General features: G+C 43.0%; 1 protein-coding gene across 1 annotated transcript in view; it reads left to right on the top strand.

Moving 5' to 3' along the window:
* Positions 1-231: 231 nt before the first annotated feature.
* Positions 232-22,101, top strand: part of ZCCHC2 (zinc finger CCHC-type containing 2) — a gene marked incomplete at both ends in the record, with an annotated part of 39,597 nt that continues 17,727 nt past the window's right edge. The window contains 5 exons of the mRNA XM_079533405.1: positions 232-1,179; positions 13,020-13,131; positions 16,321-16,397; positions 18,603-18,674; positions 21,783-21,895. Of these exons, the coding sequence (XP_079389531.1) occupies positions 232-1,179; positions 13,020-13,131; positions 16,321-16,397; positions 18,603-18,674; positions 21,783-21,895 (1,322 nt within the window). The remainder of the gene's footprint in view (positions 1,180-13,019; positions 13,132-16,320; positions 16,398-18,602; positions 18,675-21,782; positions 21,896-22,101) is intronic.

The following is a 22,101-nucleotide window of genomic DNA, read 5'->3' on the forward strand; positions in this document are numbered from 1 at the left end:
CCCCCTCCCCACACGCGCACACGCCCCTTCCCCCCCCCCCCCTCCCCCTTCCCGCACGCACGCGGACGCGCGCGCCGGGACCGTTGCCTCCGCGCGCGCCTCTACTCCCGCGCCGGCAGGGCCGCAGCGGCGTGAGCGCCGGCTCCGCCTGACCGCCACTCCCGGCCCGGCCGCGGCCCCCCGGCCCGCTGCCGGGCCCCGTCGGACGCTGGCGGCCGCCTCGCGCCGAGGATGCTGAAGATGAAGCTGCCCCTGAAGCCGACGAGCCACAGGGCGGCGGCGGAAGAGGCGGCCGCGGCGGCGCTGGGGCTGAAGGAGGCCGGCGCGGCCCCGGACTGCCACCCTTCGCCGCCGCCGCCACAGCAGCAGCCGCAGCCTCAGCAGGTGCCCCGGGCGCCGGGCCGCGGGGGAGCCGCCGCGGGGCGGGGGTGCGGGCTGGAGCGGCCGAGCCAGCTACACGGCCTGGGGCCGGGGCCGGGGCCCGGCCCCGGCCCGCCGCCTCCCGCCTTCCCGGGCGGCTCCGGCCCCGGCCCGGCGGCGGCCCGCACCGACAAGGAGACGGTGTACGAGTGGTTCGGGCTGGTGCTGGGCTCGGCACAGCGGCTGGAGTTCATGGTGGGGCTGCTGGACCTGTGCAACCCGCTGGAGCTGCGCTTCCTTGGCTCCTGCTTGGAGGACCTGGCCCGCAAGGACTACCACTGCCTCCGCGACTCGGAGGCCAAGGCCAACGGTCTGAGTGACCCCGGGCAGCTGGGCGACTTCCGCGACCCGGCCGTGCGTTCCAAGCTCATCGTCTACCTGGCCCTGCTGGGCTCCGAGAACCGCGAGGCGGCCGGCCGCCTGCACCGCCTCCTGCCCCAGGTGGACTCCATCCTGCAGAGCTGCCCGGCGCGGCGGCCTCGGGCGGGCGCCGCCGAGGAGGAGGGGGCCGAGGACGAGGAGGAGGTGGTGATGGTGATGGACGGGGCCGGAGAGAACGGACAGGGCCCTCTCCCCGCCGCCCAGGGCCTGGGCTTCGGCGCGCAGGAGGAACTGCTCCTGCTCTTCACCATGGCCTCGCTGCACCCGGCCTTCTCCTTTCACCAGCGGGTCACGCTGCGAGAGCACCTAGAACGCCTGCGGAGGGCCCTGTGCGGGGACCAGGAAGAGGAAGAGGGCTTCGGCCGCCACCGGGCCCAGGTAATGCCGTGCTCCGCGCCTTCTTCTTCCCCTATCCTTCAGCCCTTCCCCACTTCCTAGCGGTTGAAGCAGAGCCCCCCACGCAGGGCTGTGGCTTTCTCTGGTTTTCTCCTTGGCCCAATCTGGTTTTCAAATTGTGTGTTGTGCCATAATAACATAATAATGCCCGATCGTGACTTAAAGAAGGGGGGGGGAGGGGGAGGTTCTTGTTTTTGGCCAGCCGAATGTTCTGGTGTGCTTCTTCTCAGACCCTCCTTGCTAGAGTGTAGGATGCTGAATGCTCGTAGAGCCTGGTATGCTTCCTCGCACACCACAGGCCTGATGGCAAGGCAGTTTAACTCAACTCATAGAAATAATAGTAATAGTGCTAGATAGAAACCATAGAATATTCACAAGGGGCTTGGGACAATAGGAGGTGTTGGAGTAATTTTTACATGGAACCTGTTCTTCCTGCCCCCTCTCCCCCCACCCCCCTTCCCATTGAGATTTATAGTGGGGTTGGCAGGGACCAGGGTAGCTGTTGAGGGTCAGTGTCTGTAGGGTTGCATCTCTCCAAAGCTGCATTCTGTGAGGCGGTTAAAGGTCTTGGGGAAGGAGGTTGGCAGTCGTTTTACTGAAGGAGCAAACTGAAATGTCACAACTGGAGCTTTTGTGGAAAGAAAAGCTGAATTTCTGTGCGGCTGTCAGGAGGCAGCGAGGCACATCTTGAGCACAGATGTGCCACTTGTTGCTGAAAGGCAGCAATCCCAGAACACAGACTTTCCTTGAGTGGCACTGGAGTACCCTCATTTGCAGCAGCTGTATCTAAGTGCAGTTAATCTCATTTTGCCCCTTTGATAAATGTCTGCTTTAAAAAAAAAATCAGCCCTGTATTTATGCAACCAAGCCATTGTGTTGGAGCTCTATGGTTTTTGGTCTATAGATGGCCTCTCATGCAAAGAGGAAGAAAGGGCTGGAAGATAGGTACTTACAATGCAGATAGACTGCTGAAATCAGACACGTGAGGTTTTCATCGGGGACTTAACAGAAAAAGGTGGAAAGCAGCACAAACAGTTGTTTTTAAGTTTGCGTTCAGTGCTGTCCATTTCAGCCACTCCTGGAAAACTGCTGCCCTGCTGAAGTAGCGGCGGCCCCTTTCTCAGTTTGGTGGGAAAAGGATATGCTTTTGAGTAGTGCTTGAAGGAGATGAGGATGAATTGTTAAGACTTCAAATATGCTCAGTAAAGGCTTGTATCGTTTTAAGGCCAAAGCACATTTGGCAGGTCATTGACTAGTGGGTGGATGTTACGGTACTGAAATCATAATTCATAGCATAAGTCCAAAAAGTGTTTGTTTTGGCTCTTAGGCCTGCTCCAAGTCTAGCTATCCCAAAATGAGTCCTGGAAGTCCTTTCTCAGGGAGAGAAGAGGGGGCTGGAGGAAGCGGTGAGGCTGGGCTCTGTTCTCACGAGGTCTGAAGCACCAGTAACTGGAAACGCACTGCCTGACTGAGGCTGGCACCCCAGGCATGACTGTTCAGAGCCCAGGTGAGGGCATCGGGGAGCTGACTGCTATAGACTACTGGAATTGAAGTCTGTGTTGTGCAGCGTTCTGGCTGCAGTGTCAACACAGCCTTCCAAGTTGTAGTGGTTTCATTTACTGAGGGAACGCCGAGTGGCCCGGCCCAGCTTGGCTGAACATACGCATCACATAGTTCCTGGTCTGCACAGGGCTGAAGCTGCATCCCTGCTGCGGGGTTTTTTTCTTTCTTAAATTGTAAATAAAGCAGAGCTGCTTCCATAGATTAATGGCCAGTGAGGACCGGAGGCATCGATGGGTTTCTGCTGAGGTTTTTCAGCTCACATGTGTAGTGGACACCCTTGGATGTCACACTCGAGGTAACAGAGTACGCATGGTTAAAGGTTTCCCTCTGCAAATGCAGCCGTACTGTGAAATTGGACTTGATATAAAATCCTGTCAGGTGCCCACGTGCTTTTTATCCTCCTTTAAACTGTGAAATTTAGTGCCTTCAGGGCACCGCGTTTATGCTGTGAGATGCTTTATAAAGAGCTCTTTGAATCTCCCTGGGGCCGGCCTCAGGTGGGAAGGGCCGGGCCTCCAGCAGCACCTCGCGGCCCGGCCGGGCCCTCCGGCACCAACCCGTCCCTGAGGCGTCGGACAGCGGCCGTGCCCTCCTCGCTGAGGCCGGGGGGAGGGCAGAAACGGCCTTAGGGCGGAGAACGCCGCCCGCAGCCACGAATGGCGCCGCGGCGGCCGGCCCGCCGCCCGGCCCGGCCCAAGACGCGAGGAGGAGGGCTGACCTCCCGCTTTGTCTCCCGGGTGCGGAGGACAGAGCCGTCGCGGCCGCACCGCGTCCTCCTCCCACCTCCTTCCCCGCTGGCAGCGACGGGGCCGTTCTTGGGGTCGCGCCGGCCGACCCCTCCCCGGGCCGCGCCGCGAGGACCGGCGGCCAGCTTCCCGCCCCCGTTCAAGATGGCGGCGGCGGGACCTGCGCGCCTGTCACGTGCCCGCAGGGCGGCTTCCCCTCCTCCCTCCGGCCGGGGGCGGGGAGCCCCGTCTTGCATAACGGGAGGGCGCCGTCGCTCCCCGCCGACGTAGCGGCGCGGGCGGACCCGAGCCGCCCCTCCCGCTGCGCTCCCGGCTCTCCGCCGAGGGTCCTGAGGAGGGAGCTGGCGCCCTGTACGGCTGAAGTAATACGCCGAACTGCGGTCGTGTGAGATCAGCTCCGGAGGAGATCGGTTCTGCTCCGGGCCTGACAGACTGTTCTGTGCCCTTCGTGGCGTGAAGCCCTTTGAGTGAGGACTGACAGCCCCCCTAGGAAAGCTGGAGGGGGGCCTCTTCGTCGGGAGGTGTAGTGATAGGTCAAGGGGAAATGGCTGTTAAAGGAAGTTTATGTGAGATGTGCATCATAAGTTCTCCACTCAGAGGGTGGCGAGGCCCTGGCACAGCTGCCCAGAGAAGCTGTGCTGCCCCATCCCTGCAGGTGCTCAAGGCCAGGTTGGATGGAGCCCTGGGCAGCTGAGCTGGTGGGTAGTAGACCTGCCTACGGCACGGGTTGGAACTGGGTGGGTTGCAAGGTCCCTTCCAAACTGAACCTAAACTGTTCAGTGGTTCTGAGATGTGAACTGCATGTGATGTCCAATAAAATGGCATTCTTTGTGGTTTCCAGGAGTTACAATATATAGCTGTAATGAGCAGTGGTGCTCAAGAGGTTCACCTGTGAAGAATTCGACTGATGGTTACGTGTTCTGGTTACTGGAGTGTAAAGTTTTATTTTTTTAATATATAAATATTCATATATATTTTTATGTATAAATATTTATACTTTTTAATATATGAGTGTTTAATGTGAGGTCAATCCTACCAGACAACAAAGACCCTACACAATCAAAATCACAGGGGGAAAAAAGTTATGTCGACCCTACACAATCAAAATCACAGGGGGAAAAAAGTTATGTCTTTGTTGTCTGGTAGGATTGACCTCACGTTGAAGTTGCTTCTTGATAGAAGGTTAATAGAATTGCTACTCTTGGTCTCCTGTTCTAATTATCCTTTAAGAACTTAACATTTCTTAGTGATAACCTTTTACAAATTCAGCTGGAAGTGGTCGGTAGATTCAAAGATATTGGGTAGAGTGCTGATGGAGTGGGATCTGCAGAGGTAGGATTGCATTGTAATTGCAAAACCTTTGTTTCTTTAACTAAATGTTCTGAAGCACTTTGTTTAGTTAGGGCAGAAACACCTGATACAATTTGCAGTTTTTGTAATGAAGATGGAGTAACACTACTTGGAAAGCAAGCCTTTGATGAATTAAGCTGTGCAGAATGTGAACTTTGAATGTACAGTTACATATAAAAATAAACAAGCAGCATTCACATCTGTATTCATAAGCCAAACTTACCAATGTGCTAAAAGTCTGCTGATATCACTATTATAATATAATCATTTTAAATCAAAGAACACAGCTTAATTCATGTGTTGATTATATATTTTTAATATGTGCATAGAGGTCGAAGTTTATTGTCTGTCATGCTCAATTCCACACCTCAAATTTGAGTGCTGTGATACTGAAGGAGGTCTGAATACATGCTAACGTAATAAATGTGGTTTGTGTAGACATGGGAGCATTTAATCGGGCATATTTGATGGTAACAGAACTGAGGTTCTATTGAAATAAGCTATCTCCTGCAGGTAATTGTTTGGTGAATAGTATTGTAATTAGCTGACTTGAGGATTCTTTGCAGCAAAAGTCCCTACTTAAAAACAAAGGGAAAGTTTCTATTTACAGAATACTTGGTTTAATAGTTTCTATTTATGGTTTATTTTGTCTGTGAAGGAGAAAGGTACTTTCATGATTGATCTTCAGTGACTTGCAACTGAGAAAGATAGTAGAACTTAATTTTAGATTCTAAGAGCTATGAGGGAAAATACAGGCAATCCCATTTTGAATCTGCAATAGACCAATATACTCAGCTTTAAGTATCATGGTGTGAGGGAAAGTGTGTTTTCAGGCTGGTTTAAATAAGAGGCGGAAGCATGAAGTTGCCATCTTATTGTTGGCAGAAATCTTTTTTATTATGGTATGATGTTTTACATGTTTTGCACACAGAGATACAAAGTGCTCGTGCTCTCTTAGTGACCGTAACACCCTTGTCTCTTAGCAGAAATTTTTCTCGCTCGAAACAGGAGTTAAGGATGTCCAGAAATGTTTGTGGAAGGCTTCTGGAAAGGAAGTCATAGATAAAATGAAAGAGCTTTGTTAAGTGAACTTACCTTGGGCTTCATCAACCTCTCTCTGGTTTCCATGTCAATTTCTTCTCTGTTGTCTTAAATAAGCAATGGTAGCACTGCAGCTATACCCATGGCTTCCTAATGCTTGCACTTACTTTACTGTTGTTAAGCCGTGGCTGGGTTTTCAGCATTGCCCAACGTTATTTGTAGTCAGAAGGATCTTCATGGGCTTGTAGTCATGAGGATTCTCAGTTTATTCTTTCTAAAGAAAAGGATGCAGATGCCAGAGGTAAGACAAGTATCTGTGACAGCACTAGAGTATGTACATGTCTCTCTACTTCAATCTCTGCATCCCATTTGCTTGTTGATATTGATGTCTAGCCATAGATGTTTTAGAAGACACTACTGAATATCTACATTTCCTCCCTGATTTAATGAGGCTCTTTAGCATTCTCCAAATCATAATTGTTTATACTTGTAGAGGCTGAAGTTTGTGGAAGACAAGCTCAAAGATTTGGCTGCAAATTACATTGCTTCGTAAGCTTCCTGACTTTCCTTAGCCTCCTAATCTTGTCCTTTATGGTGGAAGAAAGTGAAAATACATTTAATTGTGAAAAGGGATTTGAAGCCTTCAAAGCTATCTTAGGAGAGAGAGAAAAGAGAATGACAGATTTTTTATTGTTCAGAACTTCTGTACATGAAAGAATACTTTTAAACCTTGCATCTTAGATGTATTATTCCGTGTAAGGAGTTGGAAGAAGTAATGAAGGCTTTGTCACCTCTCAGTACTAATTGTACTTCAGTGAACCATTCTTGATGTTTTTCAATCTTTCTGTCACTGTAGGTGGTTGTGAGAATGACTTCTGTGTATCAGTCTGAACATCCAAGTAATTTTCTTCTCAGTCAACAGACAATACTGAAGCTACACGAAGTTGTGGGACAAACAACCAACGGGAGATGCAGGAACATCTGAACTGCTACATTACTGGCTTTAGCTGCAAGATCTGTGTTTGTCATGGCCTGGCTAGGTTGGGTAGAAATTGTGGTTTAAGTCCAGGTAAAAATTCTGGTGCAGATAAGTGTTGAAGACCTTTCTGTGTGTTGAGCAAACATAGGGTGCAGCATTCTGTCAGCATTGAAAATCACTGCTGTTGTTGAGATGCCTGGTTCTTCAAGTTTAGTTGCCATAGGCCTTGATAGCTGAAGTTAATAATCCTGTGTTAGAGATTGGTATACCATTTGTCTGAAAATTGTTGTGATTTTGCAGCGCTACACGTTGATCTGTATGGAATTGCTGAAGGTTTTGTATGGTTTGCTTACTCCCCAAATCACCTGGCGACCTACTGGAAGCTTTCTGTGTCCCTCGCAGTGTATTGTTGCTGCCTCTTATAGATAGTTTAAACGCTGCAGGCAGCTCAGCTCAGCACCACACAGCCAGTCACTCATTCTCCACAGGTGGCATGAAGAGAGAATCTGAAAGATAAAAGCGTGAGAACTCATTGGCTGAAACAAGGACAGTTTACTAGTAAAGGAAAAGCTGTGCACACAAGCAAAGCAAAAGGAGTCTGTTCTCTGCTTCCCACCGGCAGGCAGATATTAATCCACTTCCAGAAATGCACAGCTCATCAGAGATAATGGTGAAGACAAACCCTGGCTATTGCTCTGAATGTCCCCCCTTTTTCCTTCTTTCCCCCAGCTTTTATTGCTGAGTATGATGACATGGTATGCAATATTCCTTTGGTCAGCTGGGGCCAGCTGTCCTGGCTGTCCCCTCCCAGCTTTTTGTGCACTCCCGGCCTCCTCTCTGGCAACATCCCCCTGAGCTTTTTCCAGTCTAAACAGTCCCAGCTCTCACAGCCCTTCCTCAGAGAAGAGGTGCTACGGTCTTTTCATCATCTTTGTGACCTGTTGTCTGAACTCTATCCAATGTGCCGTGTCTCTCTTGTTCTGGGGAGCTCAGAATTGGATGCAGAGCTCCAGTCATGGCCTGAGTTAGAGAAGAATCATAGAATGGCTTGGGTTAGAAGGGACCTTGAAGACCATCTAGTTTCAACCCTCTGCTGTGGGTGGGGACACCTCCCACTAGCTAAGGTTGCACGCTTGTTGGAGTTGTGAAGTTAAAAGCTTGCAAACTGGAGTGTAACTCAGCAGCAATGCCAGTTGAGCAGTTGCCTTCGGTTTTATCTTACATCTGGCTTGCAGCTTGTTCAAGAGAGTAAGAGGATTTTTTTGCATGGGTGACAATCTGCTGCATCAACAGTTGTCATCATTGTACAAGTTTTCAAGAATTGGGTCTGCTGCTACCCCTGCTGTATTTTTGCATCCATGAGTATTAGGTGCATGTGCTGAATTTCCGTTTAAGTACAAGACAGCATGAACGTGCTCTCTCTCTATATCCAGGCAACAGCGCTAACTAAGTAATAGAAAGCAGTTTCTGTTGCATATGGTCTTGAGTCTCAAGGCTTCATCTTTCTGCTCTTGTCATCAGGAGAGGGTTCAGCAGGCACGTACATAATGTGAGGTTTCAGCTGTTTACTTTGTAAGAGGTCTTACTGAGCCTTTGTGCCAGCATGGCTACATAGCTCTGCATCTGCTGTATAGCAGTGTGGCAGTAAGGACAACAGCTTGGAAGGATTGTTTTGAGTGAATCATAGCTTTGGTCCCACAGCTGGCACCAGATCTCCCAACTCGGGACATTCTCCTCTTCTATGATTCTGTGAATCTAATAGAGATTACTCTGATGTTATTCACATTTATCTAAGGTACAGGTGTTGCGTTTAAGAATGGTGATCCTTCCAAGGTGCTTTCTTTCATGTTTGTTTATTAACATCTGGCTTTGTTTGCCAGTTTCCCACTTGTACATGAACGAGTAAGCTGTGCTGGTTTGCATCTGCACAGCCTGCAAGGCTGCCCCTAGCAGCACATCAACTGAAGTCTTGCAGAAAAGCAAGCTTTCGTTTTTTGGCGTGTAGAACTAATCAAGCTATCCAACTGCTGTAAGCAGGTTTCCCTTGTTAGTGTTCATCAGAGCTGATGCATGAATAGATCTTTTATGAAAGTGCAGTGCAAACATCAGAAGACTTATGTGCATCAATCGCAATGATTAGTATGTTATCCAGTAACAGATTTCATTACATATTGCCAAACCGATACCAGCATGGCATTTTTTTCATCGGCAGTCTATGCTAATAGAAGGCAGTGTGGACATCTGTTGTGTGTAGACTAGCTCACATATGTTAGTTTAACAGAGCAGTGTCCTCTTGAGCAGTATGACTCACCTTTTTCAGCAGCTGATGCTTGTGTCCTGTGACTTAAAAGGCATCTCAAGCACCAGGTCTTTCTCTTTAGTACAGTACTTGTTTCAACCATACGAGCAGGAATGGTGTTCTAGCTGCAGCGCTCTGGTCTAGATTGTGAGAGCAGACAATTTTTATAGCACTGTTTTGCTTCACTTTCAAAGAGAAATATAGCTAACGTCACAAAGATCTGTGAGATTATCAGATGAATTATCTGGCAACTCATTTGTGGCCACCCACACTTCTTGCTTCACTGTATTTTAATCATGATCAGCAGCGCCACAAACCACAGCATCTTTACATGTAGAAAGCCTTGCAGTGATAAAGGGCTGCTCCATGCCTGGAGCTCCTCCTGCACTGACCGTGGGCCTGCAGAGCTGCTTCCCTCATGCTTTACTCGCTGCTCTTTCTCTCAGCTGCTGCGTGGCATTTTTTATCCGTGCTGAAATATGTTATCACAGATGTGCGAGCAGCATTACGCGTGGACCGGCAGCAGCTCCATTTCAGAGCTGGCTGAAGCTGCCTCTTATCTGACTGTATTTCTGTATATCTCCTGTATTCCATCACGTCTTATGAAAGCTGTCAGTCACAGAATACATGCATGTAATACTGGTTTAAACTGCCAGGTGAAGAGTTTCTCAAGTGAATTATTTTTTTTCTGTGCTTACAATTATGTGTAAAAATATCCATGCCAGGGCTTGTTTAAATACAGGTTTGAAGCCCATATTATTTTGCAGTTTAGAGGGAGCCCTTGAATGTGAATGTAGTTCATCTTATACGGAGAATGTTGCCGTAGGTAGAAAAGTAACCGTGGTAGAATAATTCTCTGCAAAAATATTTGAACACTGTTACAAGGATGGTGTATACTGCTGGTGAGAAGCAGTTTACTAGTTTGAAGAGGTGCAGCAGCAACCTTTACTGCTTCTCTGATAGAAGCAGTAAAGCTTCTATCTGAGCAAAATATGTTTGAAATAAATTTTATTTCTAAACTCTTTTAAAAACTGCTGACAAATTCTTTGACTTCCTCACTTTAGTTATTTCTTAGAATAGACTGCAGTTTATTTTTCCATTAATAGAACAAATGTCCTGATTTAAAGAGCAAAATAAAATCTGACTTTAAATTGATTTGGTTTTAAATCTTTTTGTGTGGTGTGGGTTTTTTTTTTTGTTTGTTTGTTTTTTTAAGTAAAAGGAAGTGATGATCAGGTATAACTCTCAGCTGACTCCTTAAAATGAGTGCAGCTCTGCCTTCAGCTCTTAAAAATTTAATAGTTGGAGAGCTGCTGTCAGAATAAATGCAAATTTCTGTTGTCTTCTGCATGCGGTGTGGATGATATCAAAGCTGCTTTTGGCAGAACACATGGTTGCCATTTAACAAAGGCTTTACTTCTACCAGGCCATAAACGTTGTCTTTTTTTTTTTTTTTTTTTTTTTTTTTTTTAAGAAAAAAAAAGGGTTCAGTTCTCTGATTTCATATCAGGAAGATTCATACCAAAACATGCACTGAACTTGTTAATTTAATATAGTTGGTCACAGCCAGTTAGTCATACGTATGGACAGTCTTAAGCAAATCTATTTTAACAGTGTGAATTTAATGGTCAAATGCTAACAGTTCTGTGAATATTGCATGCCCGGTAGTTAGCACTTAAGAACTGAAACACTTGCTTTTGGTGATGTGTTTGGGTGTTAGGAAATACCAGACAAAACAGTGTCAGTGGGAGTCTACAAGAGATCTTGGAGTGGCTCTCACCAGGCTATACTTGTGAAGCTTGCAAATTTGCTAGAGCTGCTAAAATGCAGTCCCACTGACACACAGCTTCTTCCCATTCTTGTTCCTGGTCTGACATTGTGTTTGTGATCTGTTAGACACTTGGAGCATGCAGGGATGCTTTGGTCAGTAAAGAAGTTTGCTGAGCTTGTCTACAGAGTGACTAGGGGTTGGTGTGAGTTTTAGCTTGACACAACAAGAGCTGTGTATCTTAAGTCACATTGCTTTGAAAGCTGAACTTACTGATGCTCAGTATAGTACATAAGCCAAATGCTGTCTTGGGTGAGGGAGCTGAAGTGCTTTCCAGTTCCTCTGCCCATTTGCAGTGCAATCTAAAGGCGCGCTGATGCTGATTTTATACTGCCATGGACTTATCCAGTGAACATTCAGTTATAGGTATGTGCTGGGCAGGATTTACCTGAGTGCTCAAGGAGTTCTAAGTATTGTTAGGAGTTACCTCAGTTTATAGCCAAGCAGTAGATGGCTGATGTAAAGCTGGTTAAACAAAATGAAGCAAGCTGTGCTTGGATCATCTGTCAAATCTTCAAAGTTCATTGAAAAATTTGCAGACTGTTTTGTTGTGTTTTGACACTTGTGCTTCCCCAGTGTGGTTTTTTTGTGACAGTCTTGGATCCTCAATACCAGACAAGGTTTAACAAGTCTTATCTGCTGGTTTGTCCCATCTTGAGTCCTTCAGGAAAAACAGATACACAACAAAAGCAACTCTTTCACGTTCTGGCACTTATTTGTAAAACTTTATGCTTCCTTTATTTAAAAATGATAAAAATTCTGCCAAGGATTTATCTTCTGCCCCTGTCTTCTGAAGGACGTAATGCAATAGCACTCTTCACCCTGAATGAGAGGAAAAGACTTTGAACTTTAAATATGTACCTACTTCAAAAAGTATCCATTTCCTTCAGTAACTATATGTTTTAAGAAATTCTAATAAAGTTATTGCTTTGCTTCCTGGTTTTCATACAGACCTAAATATTTCAAGCAGCTAAGTATTTGTGGTGCAGTGAATACTCTCCATCTAATTTGCTTCTTTTGAAAGCTTTTTCAAGAAAACAAACTTCTGTTCTACCTTCCAGTACTTAATAAAGAAGAGCAGTATGTCATTGATTTGTGCTAAATAGAGAACCTTCTTTCCTCCTTTGTGTTGCTGCTACCCTGCATGCCATCCCACTTGCCCAGAGGTCAACATATTTGCATATTGATGGTGCTTGCATGCATATACTAAGCTCATATGTTTACTTGTTACAAGTAAAATGAGATACCTGACTTAAAACATAAACTCACTGCTAACTTCCAAGTATTTCCTAATTCTATGCCCATGTTTTTTTTAAGGTTATTTTATGTCACTTCTTTGAAATGTAGACTTACATTGGTCAACTGGCAAAACCTGTTACCTCTAAAGTCACTGGAGGCATTACACTGCTTTGAATTTTATGTTGGCTAGTTGGATTGGTTTTTGATGTTTGGTCACTGAAGGATAAGTAAATTGATACATAAACATTTTATCTCAATTTGGGAAAAATTATATAGGTTCATATTAGTGATGGGACTAAAAGGAATGGCATCAGGTGCTTCAGGGGATGCTAGGAAAAATTTATTCTCTGAAAGTGTGGTCAGGTGCTGGAATGGGCTGCTCAGGGAGGTGGTGGAGTCACCGTCCCTGGAGGCATTCAGTAAACATTTAGATGTTGTACTAAGGGTGTAGTGGTGTAGTGGGAAACATTGCTGGTAGATGTATGGTTGGGTTGGTGATCATGGAGGTCTTTTCCAACCTTGGTCACTCTATGATTCTGTGTTACCCTAGGAGAAAAAAAGCACACAAAGTCCATTCTTACTTAACATCTTTCTGCTAGGTTAGTTCTTCTCCCTAGTTTGTTTTCCTCCCACTCTGGGAGACTATTATAACTGCACAACTATTACTAATATGTATCGCTAATATAACTATTATGGTGTGATTTCTGCTGTTAAGAGTGCTTGGATTATTTACATTCTATTAATACGCTTCCTTTTTTTTTTTCCTTCTGAATTTAGGATGACTTTTCCCGCAGTGATTGCACGTCAGGTAATGAGACCAGTTTGCTAGAACGGACCACAGCACCTCATGATGGACTACCAATGGCTTCCCATAGACCTCAGCGAGAAGGTATGTAGCCTGCACTTTCTTCTGGGGAGTTCTTTGATGGTTTTTTTTTTTTTGAAGGTGAAACTCACCTTGAAGTTGTGGAAGTCTTTGTTAGTTAGAGGTGCTTGTAACTAACCGGCTCTTGTATTACATTGTCTTTGTACTCATCTAAATCTGGAGTGGTTGGTGTGTTAGCTTCTCTGCTCATTACTTGGTCTTTTCTTTATTATGACATATTATCATCCTTGTTAGTTGCTAAATACTAGTGACTGCATGTATGAAAACTGATTGCAAACGGGCTTCGTCCTGAACAAAGAGATGTGGCATTTGGGAGAAGGCAAGAAAATTTATGTCACTGTATTAGCATTATTAAAGTTTTTGAAGCAAAACTAAACATACTTTGAATCTGTGAATGGCTTTTGCTGCATCATTCGGCTGTATCTGATTAGTCTTAAAACACAAAGGAATAAAGAAAGGAAAAAGGCACATGAAGAGGTTTTAGAGGAGTGGTAGCTTGGAGAAGTGGGAGAACTTTCCTTATGAAGTAAATCACTTTTGGTTCTGCTGGGAAGAGGAAGGATAAGGCTTCAGAGCACAGTCAGAACATTAGTGTGATTGCTAGAACACTTTGAAGAAGTGAGCAGTATTGGAAACAGATTTATTCTTAGCCTTTATTCTTCAACAAGCAGCTCACTTGTCTACTCAAGGGAAGCTTACATTATCCACCAGTTAGTGAAGAGCTAGCAATCTGGGAAAAGCTTGCTATTTTATCCTGATAAATGTCCTTTTGCCTCTACTGTGGAGATTTAATTGTGCTTTGAGACTTTTAATTCCTTGGGAAAAACAAAGCAACAACAAAAAACCAACCAGAAAGATTATGTGAGATTACAGACAACAGTCATATTTGAAAACCTGCTGTAGAGTTCTAAATACAGAATGTTCCTATTCACAAATTAGAAACAGAAATGGGAAACTCAGCAGCAGCATTCTTGAATTAAGTAACAGAAGCAGAGCAAAGTTGAATAATTGAATCTATCTAAATGCTTAAATACATCTCAATAATTATATTACCATATTAACAAACTGCTGCGAGGGATCAGAATAATTTTGTGATAGTGATATGTTAGATTTATGATGTAGAGTCCTTAATATAGTCTCCTTAGCGGGTTAAAAACAGCACAGACCATTAAAAAATTATTTTTATTTTCAATTTTAATGATACTGGTTCTCTGAAATTTTAATACTTAAAATGGAAGCAGTGACATGCATGCTTGACTTTATCACCCTGACTGTATCTGCTACATTTATAATACATTTAGAGATGCTACATGCCTCATTGGCTCATGTATCCAAACATTTCTTCTTGGTCTTGCCATTTAGAATAGCTAAAATGTGATTGTGGAAACAAGATTTTAAAGTAGACTGTTGAAACTGTGAAGCTAAGGTTGTCCTGCAACAACACAGTAATTACCTGTTGTATCATTTATTAAGACTGAGCATTGACTGCAGCAAAAGAAGTTGAGGAAGTTAAGGGTGCTACAGTGTGTAATAAGATGTCTTTATGGTAGAGAAGAAATATATTTAGCATTGATAACATCAATAGATCAAAATAAACACAATCTTACTAGAAAAAAAGCATGTCTGTATGTGAATGTTAATGGTGGTGATTAGTTTCTGTAATTAATGTATGTTAAATTTATGCATGTAGGGAAATAATGGAAATTAAAACATTATTTTTAGTTCCAGTCGTGGGAATCAACTTTTTAATTAACCGTTGAATATCAGCCCAGCTGATATTGATTTAAACACTGGCTGTTAAAAAGATTCAGTTAGCCAAACTAATGTTAGGCCATAGCCTTTTCTAACAGCAACCTCAGCTCGTCCCGTATTTCTTTGATTTTGCAGTAACTAATCTTCATTAATTGATAAAAACAAACCAGTTGTCCTGTTACTTAACTTCTAGGTAAAGTATTGACCACAGCCAATATACACGCGGTTCCAACTCAGTACTTGTCACTCTTCCCAAGAAAAGAATGGAGAGTTGTAACACTACCACTGGGGTTATATATGCTTGCTTATTATTCTATTAAGGACGTTGCATACACTTGGTTCTCATAGTTCTGGCGTGTTCAGACAGGGGTGATACTTCAAGATGTTTCAAATGGGTGAAATGGTAACTCATTAAATTCCAAGGATACGCTTTGTAGCAAGTACTTGCAGGAGATCGATAGTTGTAGCTGTTTTGAGTGTTTCCCAGTATATGTCTAGTGGGACTTAAGAATTGCAAGGAGAGTGTTAGCACTGGGATGGAGCTTTTGTGGTGAATAGTTGGTGGAGCTGTTGTTAAATAAGATTTTTTTTTACTTGTCGTGATGGTGCTTGTGAAGGAACAAAATTCTGCTGAACTCTTAGAATGGTGTAGCAGGAAAGCTGATACACCTATCTCAGCTCTATAAGGATTTTTATGTACAGTATTACAACAATAATGTTCTGTGCTCTCAAGAACATTTCCAAATCCTGAAGGCCATACATACAGTTGCTGCTGTTTATGTCACAGCCAGAATTTGCCTGTATCTTAAGCACAGCACACTTCAGGGAAGGAGTGTTAAAGTAGCAAATGCTTTAAAGTGCTCTGCTTCTGTTTCAGTTCAATCTGCTGGTACTCAGATGTGATTACAGTGACCTTCTGCTCCTTGTTTTCTCTTTGCTAACACTCATTTCTGTCTCTGAGGCCTTCACCAAGGCGTTTCTTCCACCTAAGTGGTTTTTAGAAATGTGGTTCTCAGTTTGCTCTCACCACTACTTAATGTTTCAGGAACAGATGTGGAAGACACTATCACTAGATTATTTGTTTTGGGATTTTTTTCAGCACTTGTTACTTCTCAGAATAAAGATGAATCTTGACTTCTTTTCATTGTCTTTTTCATTTCCAGTGGTTGTTGTATTTATGTCACTTCGGGTCCAAGTAAGGTCTTGGTTAATGCAGGAATTTCCATGATCTTCAATGAAAGAACTGTGGTCAGGACAGAGAAATACACTAAAGAGGACAAGGTTCTACCTGCCCCCTACAGTTTGTTACAGTAAAATAGCACCTGAAAAGGAGGGAGTTATTCTGTCAGTAGATGTATGGCACTACTCAGAGTAGCTAGATAAGTAGATATGTTTTTAAACTGTAATTTTAGCATGTACAGTAAACTCTTTTTCTTTCAGCTGTACACATTGAGAAGATAACCCTGAAAGGAGTACCAAGAAAAAGGGCTGACAAACATCTGGAGTACACATTCAAAGTAAGCAAATAACTTCCAGCACACCAATATCTTCATGATATCTATGTGCTGTAGAGGCATACAGCTTGTTTCAAAGACCTGCTCAGAAGGTCATTTTTAATTACATTAGGCTCTTCAGAAATTCTTGGGATTATCCTACAATTCTCTTGGTTCTGTGTGCAGAGTAGGCTTTGTATAATCGTGGGCATAATATAGGAAGGTGTAAAGCACTAACAGCAGTCAGGTGTGTGACATTACTTCAGAAAACCTGGCTTTCTCTAATGTGGGGCAAGCACAGCAAATTAAAGGTAATTGATTGTTTGGTCAAGTGATATAGGAATGCAGTTCTTGTATCTGCAGCTCTGTGTTGCTTGGAGTCATATGTTCATCTCAGATGAATGCTTACCAGAAAAGCATGGCTTCTGATAGACCTGTTTGTTGTGGTTTGGTTTCATTTTCTGAAAAAAAAAAAAAAGGCTAACAAATTTTAAGGGTCTTCCCAGGATAGTCTTCATGTATGATAATATCATCTTCATGTATGATAGAAAACAAGTGTGTGACTAAATTTTACATAAAACTGAAACATTCCTTCTTACTACTTTGGAAAACACGCTCTCAATATTGAGATCTGATACTAAAGGCTGTAGGGTTAAATAATAGCTGCTAAGGCTGTTGGTGGTGATGTTCTAATTCAGTCAGAATGGGCATTTCCTTAGCAGAGCTTGACTAACATCATCAGTCATATGGCCAGTAGATGTGAATCATGAAGGGTACAGGATCTGCACACAAAAGAATGCTGTAGATCGAATGTTACATATGTATAACTGATCATTGGATGTGCTCGTGGAAGCTCTTTGAGGAGGTCAACAGCTTATGTGTTGAACGAGTCTGAAGCTAAAATTCAACTGAAAAAAGAACAAATCATCACCCTTCTTTTGCTGAGAATTTAGAATTTAGCCCTCAAAATCTTGACCATTATCAAGTACTTCTTGATACTATCTACCTTGTGGTAGATAATTTTGTCCCCATGATCTCTCAGTTGGGTACTAAGATACAATAATAGATAGCAGAGGTTTGTACAGGATGCTCGTATGGATCATCAATATTTAAATTGACAAAACTATTTGGAAAATTCAGCATGTAGATGGATTTGACAGTGGTTTTGATTTTCTTTGTTGAAGGGGGAATGTTTGGAGATATTCTGGGAAGTATTTGAGTAAGCTTGAAACACCTCCACCTCAGTTCTGTTAGAAGAGAGTTTCGTCTCCTCATCTGTGCATGAATATGCTGTGTTCCTCACTGCAGATTATTTTGTGCTTGCTCAGACACTGGTATTGTAAGGTTATAATGGCAGGTACAGTCATGACTTCCTAAATGAGATCTGCAAGAGTAGCTGGCATTTCTGAGGACTAAGTTGAAGGCAGTTGGTGGCTAACGTTATCCTATCTGCTCTTCAGAGTGAATTAATGCTTATAATTGTCATGCCCACTCTCACTGCACAGAATCCTCCCATGCATATGATGGGAATCTTAGGGCCAGAGGTGGCCTTAAAACCAGGCAGCACTCATCTAACCAAGCTTCTTTTTCTCTCAAAATATGCACGTGAAGGTGCTGTTTTAATACCTGCATGTTGTGTCAGAACCATGAAATATTGAAAATCTGATAGAAGCATATATCAGAATGCTGTCTTATTCTTGAGTGACTTCTTCAGTAATTTGCAATATTTTTATGAATTGTACCCTACCCAGGTGAGTTCTTTATGACCAAATGCGATTCAAGCCCAGTGCAGATAAAATTATTTTATATGTATGATAAGCAGAAATATATCTATATTTTCTGATGGCAGCAAGGACTAAATCCAGTATATCTAACCAACTCTGCCTTGTTTTTTGAAGTTAAAGACAACTGTTTGATGCAAGTCCTGTAATGACACAGCTTTCTGCCTGGCTTCTTTCAGAGCCAGAAAGTAATCTTCTGGAACTTCAGTGCATTTATCTGAATTTGTTCATAATACATTTAGCCACAAATAACAGTAGAGTGATCTTCAAATGCATGCTCAAAAGTAGTGTACCTGTCTGAAAAGGTACACTGTTAACCTTGATTTGCCTAGTATTCAATTAGCTGTTAGTGTTAACTCTTCTACTGAGATCATCAGTATTATGGAAGCGTTAAAATCAATCTTTGGAAAAAGAAACTTTACTCATTCTCTTCACCTTCATTGTTCAGGTAACGTGGTCCGACCTTTCGGTAACGTGTGTAACAAAAACACACCAGGAGCTTCAGGAATTCCTACTAAAAGTATGTATTGAAATAGAAAAGTAGCATTTACACATCAGATTTATGACTTCAGGTATTGTTTGGGAGTGCTCTAAATTCTGGGATATGATCGCAGAAGCAAAAGCTTCTTTAACAATTATCTTAACCATTTTAATAATGTGTATTGTGGAAATACTGAATAAAATATGTGGGGAGTTTCAGATGACGTAAATTGTCAACTGTAGGGGCTGGAGGGCACCTCCAGAGATCATTGAGTCCAAGCCCCCTACAGCAGGCTGCACAGGTAGGCATCCTGGTGGGTCTTGAACATCTCCGGAGAAGGAGAGTCCACTCCCTCCCTGGGCAGCCTGGTCCAGTGCTCCGTCACCTCACTGTGATGAAGTGCTTTTGCACATTGGTGCAGAACTTCCTGTGCTCCAGCTTATGGCTGCTTCCCCTTGTCCTGTCACCACAGACTGCTAAAGAGGCTGGCCGTGTTTCTCTGATACCCACACTTAAGATATTCATAAATGTTAATAAGAGAAGATGTTAATTAATGAAATTATTAATAAGAAAAAGGGCTGACAAATATTAATAATTTCTTATTAATAAGAACATTAATCTCCTGGGAAGCTGCTTTTATAGTTGAAACTATGCACTACTATGTTTGATATTTCCCACAGAATTAAAGCATAGGTGCAAACACTGCTGATTTGCTTGTGTCCCTGTTGGAATAACTTCAGCGGTATAATTTTTTGTTTTTAATCAATTGGGCAGAGTTGTAAGCGTAACAGTTTCTAATTTTACCATTGCATTTGGCAGAACAAAGGTATATTCACTGACACAAGGAGTTACACTTGAGAAAAGCTAGCAACTACTTGTACAAAATACCTCTATTCCCAAAGAGAACCTTAGAAGCAGGGCTGTTGTATGAGATCCCCTGCAGTTCTTGGAGTGAGTGTTAAAGTGTACGCCTGCTACCTGCAGAGATGCACGCAAGCTTTTGAAATGGATTCTCTGGTACCTACTTGCTTCCAGGAGAGGGAGGAGGAGTGAGGCAAACAGGATCCAAAACGTACAGTTGCAGAGCTGTCACATGTGACTGATTGGCACTTCCATGTGCTGGCTGACTGCTCCCTCTACGAGAGAGTCTGGATAGATAGAAGGTGGCAGAACAGGAGGGAGACAGCCACAAGCTGTCAGGAGCGTGCTAAGGTGGTTCTGTGGAGAATGTGTGCAGCTGAAAAATCTTTTGGTTTGAAGTGGTTTGATAGCCAATAGAAGAAAGAAGGAATTGTTAAAAATAGTGGGATAAAAATTGTATCTTGCTTTTAAAAGCACGGTAGAGGTATGAATGCTGTGAAGGTCATGCGTATTTGCCTGCTGGCTTTCTGGTATTCTAATCTCCAGTCTGCCTGTTGGCGTTAAGTAGTACGCTGTATTTCCTAAAACAGAAAGGAATGATCAAACTTCCTGATAGGAAATTCCATGTTTGTGGGTAGGTAAAAGTAAGATAACTGCATAAGAAAGTTTTCAGGCTAGAAGAATTGGTGGGAAAAGCTAATGTAATAAATGCAGTAACTTTGGTGCCTTATATTTAAAGAACAATTTCCATTAGGTAATAAGCGTAGGAAGTTATTTGTGTGCAGGAAATTACCCTTGTGTGTGGAAGGACAAATGTGCTTGTTGTAACAAAGCATTACCTGGAGGTAAGATAGTAAGAACCTAAACTTGGGTTTATCTAAGCCTGAATGAGCTGAATCCCTTCTAATGAAAGTTTTAAAGCAAAAATAGTTGTAGCTGCTTCTTAAGATAAAATTAAATACAGAGCATGAGGACAGGAGGAAGTGTGCTCTTCCCAATGCTTCTGCATAGGCATGCTTCTTTAACAAAAAGCATGAACTTCTTTTGTTCCCTTTCAGTTAACACTGGCAGATACTTTAGTCAGAGATACTTAGTAGCATTATTAAAGCCAAAGTGGTCAGGAAAACTTTTGTTCAGGAGTGTCTAGTGTCTCCTTCTGGGTTTGTAGTGCACTTCAGGTGTTGTATCATCCTACTGATACTCATAGCTTGTCTGTCTGGATTCCAGAATTTCCTTGGGTATGTTTAACCCAGCAATTATCTCCATTAGACACAGTGTCTGTATGTTAGTAGCAGTTCATTCAGTCAAAGAATTGCTTAGAGCTTTGCTGTTACACTGCTAGCCCATGTAATAGGCAGCTGGCACTCCGGGTTGAGTGTATTCCAGACACAAAAGGGAGATACTGCTGTAGTGTAAATTGCTTAGAGCTGTTGGTCATAACTTATGGCAGATGTTAACCAAATCAGCGATAGTTTTTAAGTATAGGGAAAGCATTTCTGCTATGACTGTCTTCTTTTAACAGCACCAACATTTAAAGAAATTAGTATTTTTCTCAATAAATTAACGTCACCAGCTTTCATATATTTTAGTGCATGTTTTGGAAGTCATAAATGTGAGAAATCTTTTAGGGATTTCTTTGCTTTCTAATTCTCTAGGGAGAACTTTTCATTTAAAATTGACGTGCTCTTTAGTAGCAATAATTTTACACTATAAGCTAAAATATCAGAAAGCCTCACTTTGTGATTGGAAATGGTCGTAATGAATTTTGATGAACAACTTGGATATTAAGAGCAACTGGAGAAGGACTTACTATTGAGTAATCCCAGTATTGCCAGCTGTATTACATAACTTACAACATTTTTTTTCTTCTCTTTCTTCGAAATAATTTCATGGTGGTAGTGAGTACAGTGCATGCCGTACTCCCTGGTGTTTTGTTCTTGTTATTTTCAGACCTGCTTTCTTTCTGTGAAAAGATTAAAGAAAGAAAAAAAAAAAAAAAGGCTGTAAATTAATCCGAAAAAGAACATAGTATTAGTAAATTTCTGAATCTCCATCTCCTCTCAAAGAATGCTTTAAAGCTTCCTACGCCTGGATTTCATGTGAGAATTTAGAGCAAAGTGTTTCTCTGGCAAATTAAATTATGATAATTTGTTGTACTTAGTCTTCAAATTACCTTATTCAAACTGGAACAGTAGAGTTTTTTGTTGATAACAAAAGCTACAAAGACTGATGGCGAACAAAGATATATGTGAAATGAGTAATTGACCTTTTTAACCTTCTTCTCAGCTTCCAAAGGAACTGTCTTCTGAAGCATTTGACAAGACCATTTTAAGAGCACTAAATCAGGGTTTTCAGAAGAGGGAAGAACGAAGGCATGCTGATCTTGAGCCCATAATCAGGTGAGTATTCTATGTGAAATGCATTATTTGAAGAGGGATTGGAATCAAACTAGGTGACTGCTAGGCACAGTGGAAATTCTGTTGGGTAAATGACGTTTTTGAAGAGAATGGAAAGGCAGTAATGAAATTGATAGTCTAGTCTCTTATTCTTGAAATTGAGACTCTGTTCTCAGACTTTAATGGCATGGTCTTCTGAAGGAGTAATC

Source organism: Tetrao urogallus (genome assembly GCF_951394365.1).
Source record: "Tetrao urogallus genome assembly, chromosome: 3".
Classification (NCBI taxonomy): Eukaryota; Metazoa; Chordata; class Aves; order Galliformes; family Phasianidae; genus Tetrao; species Tetrao urogallus.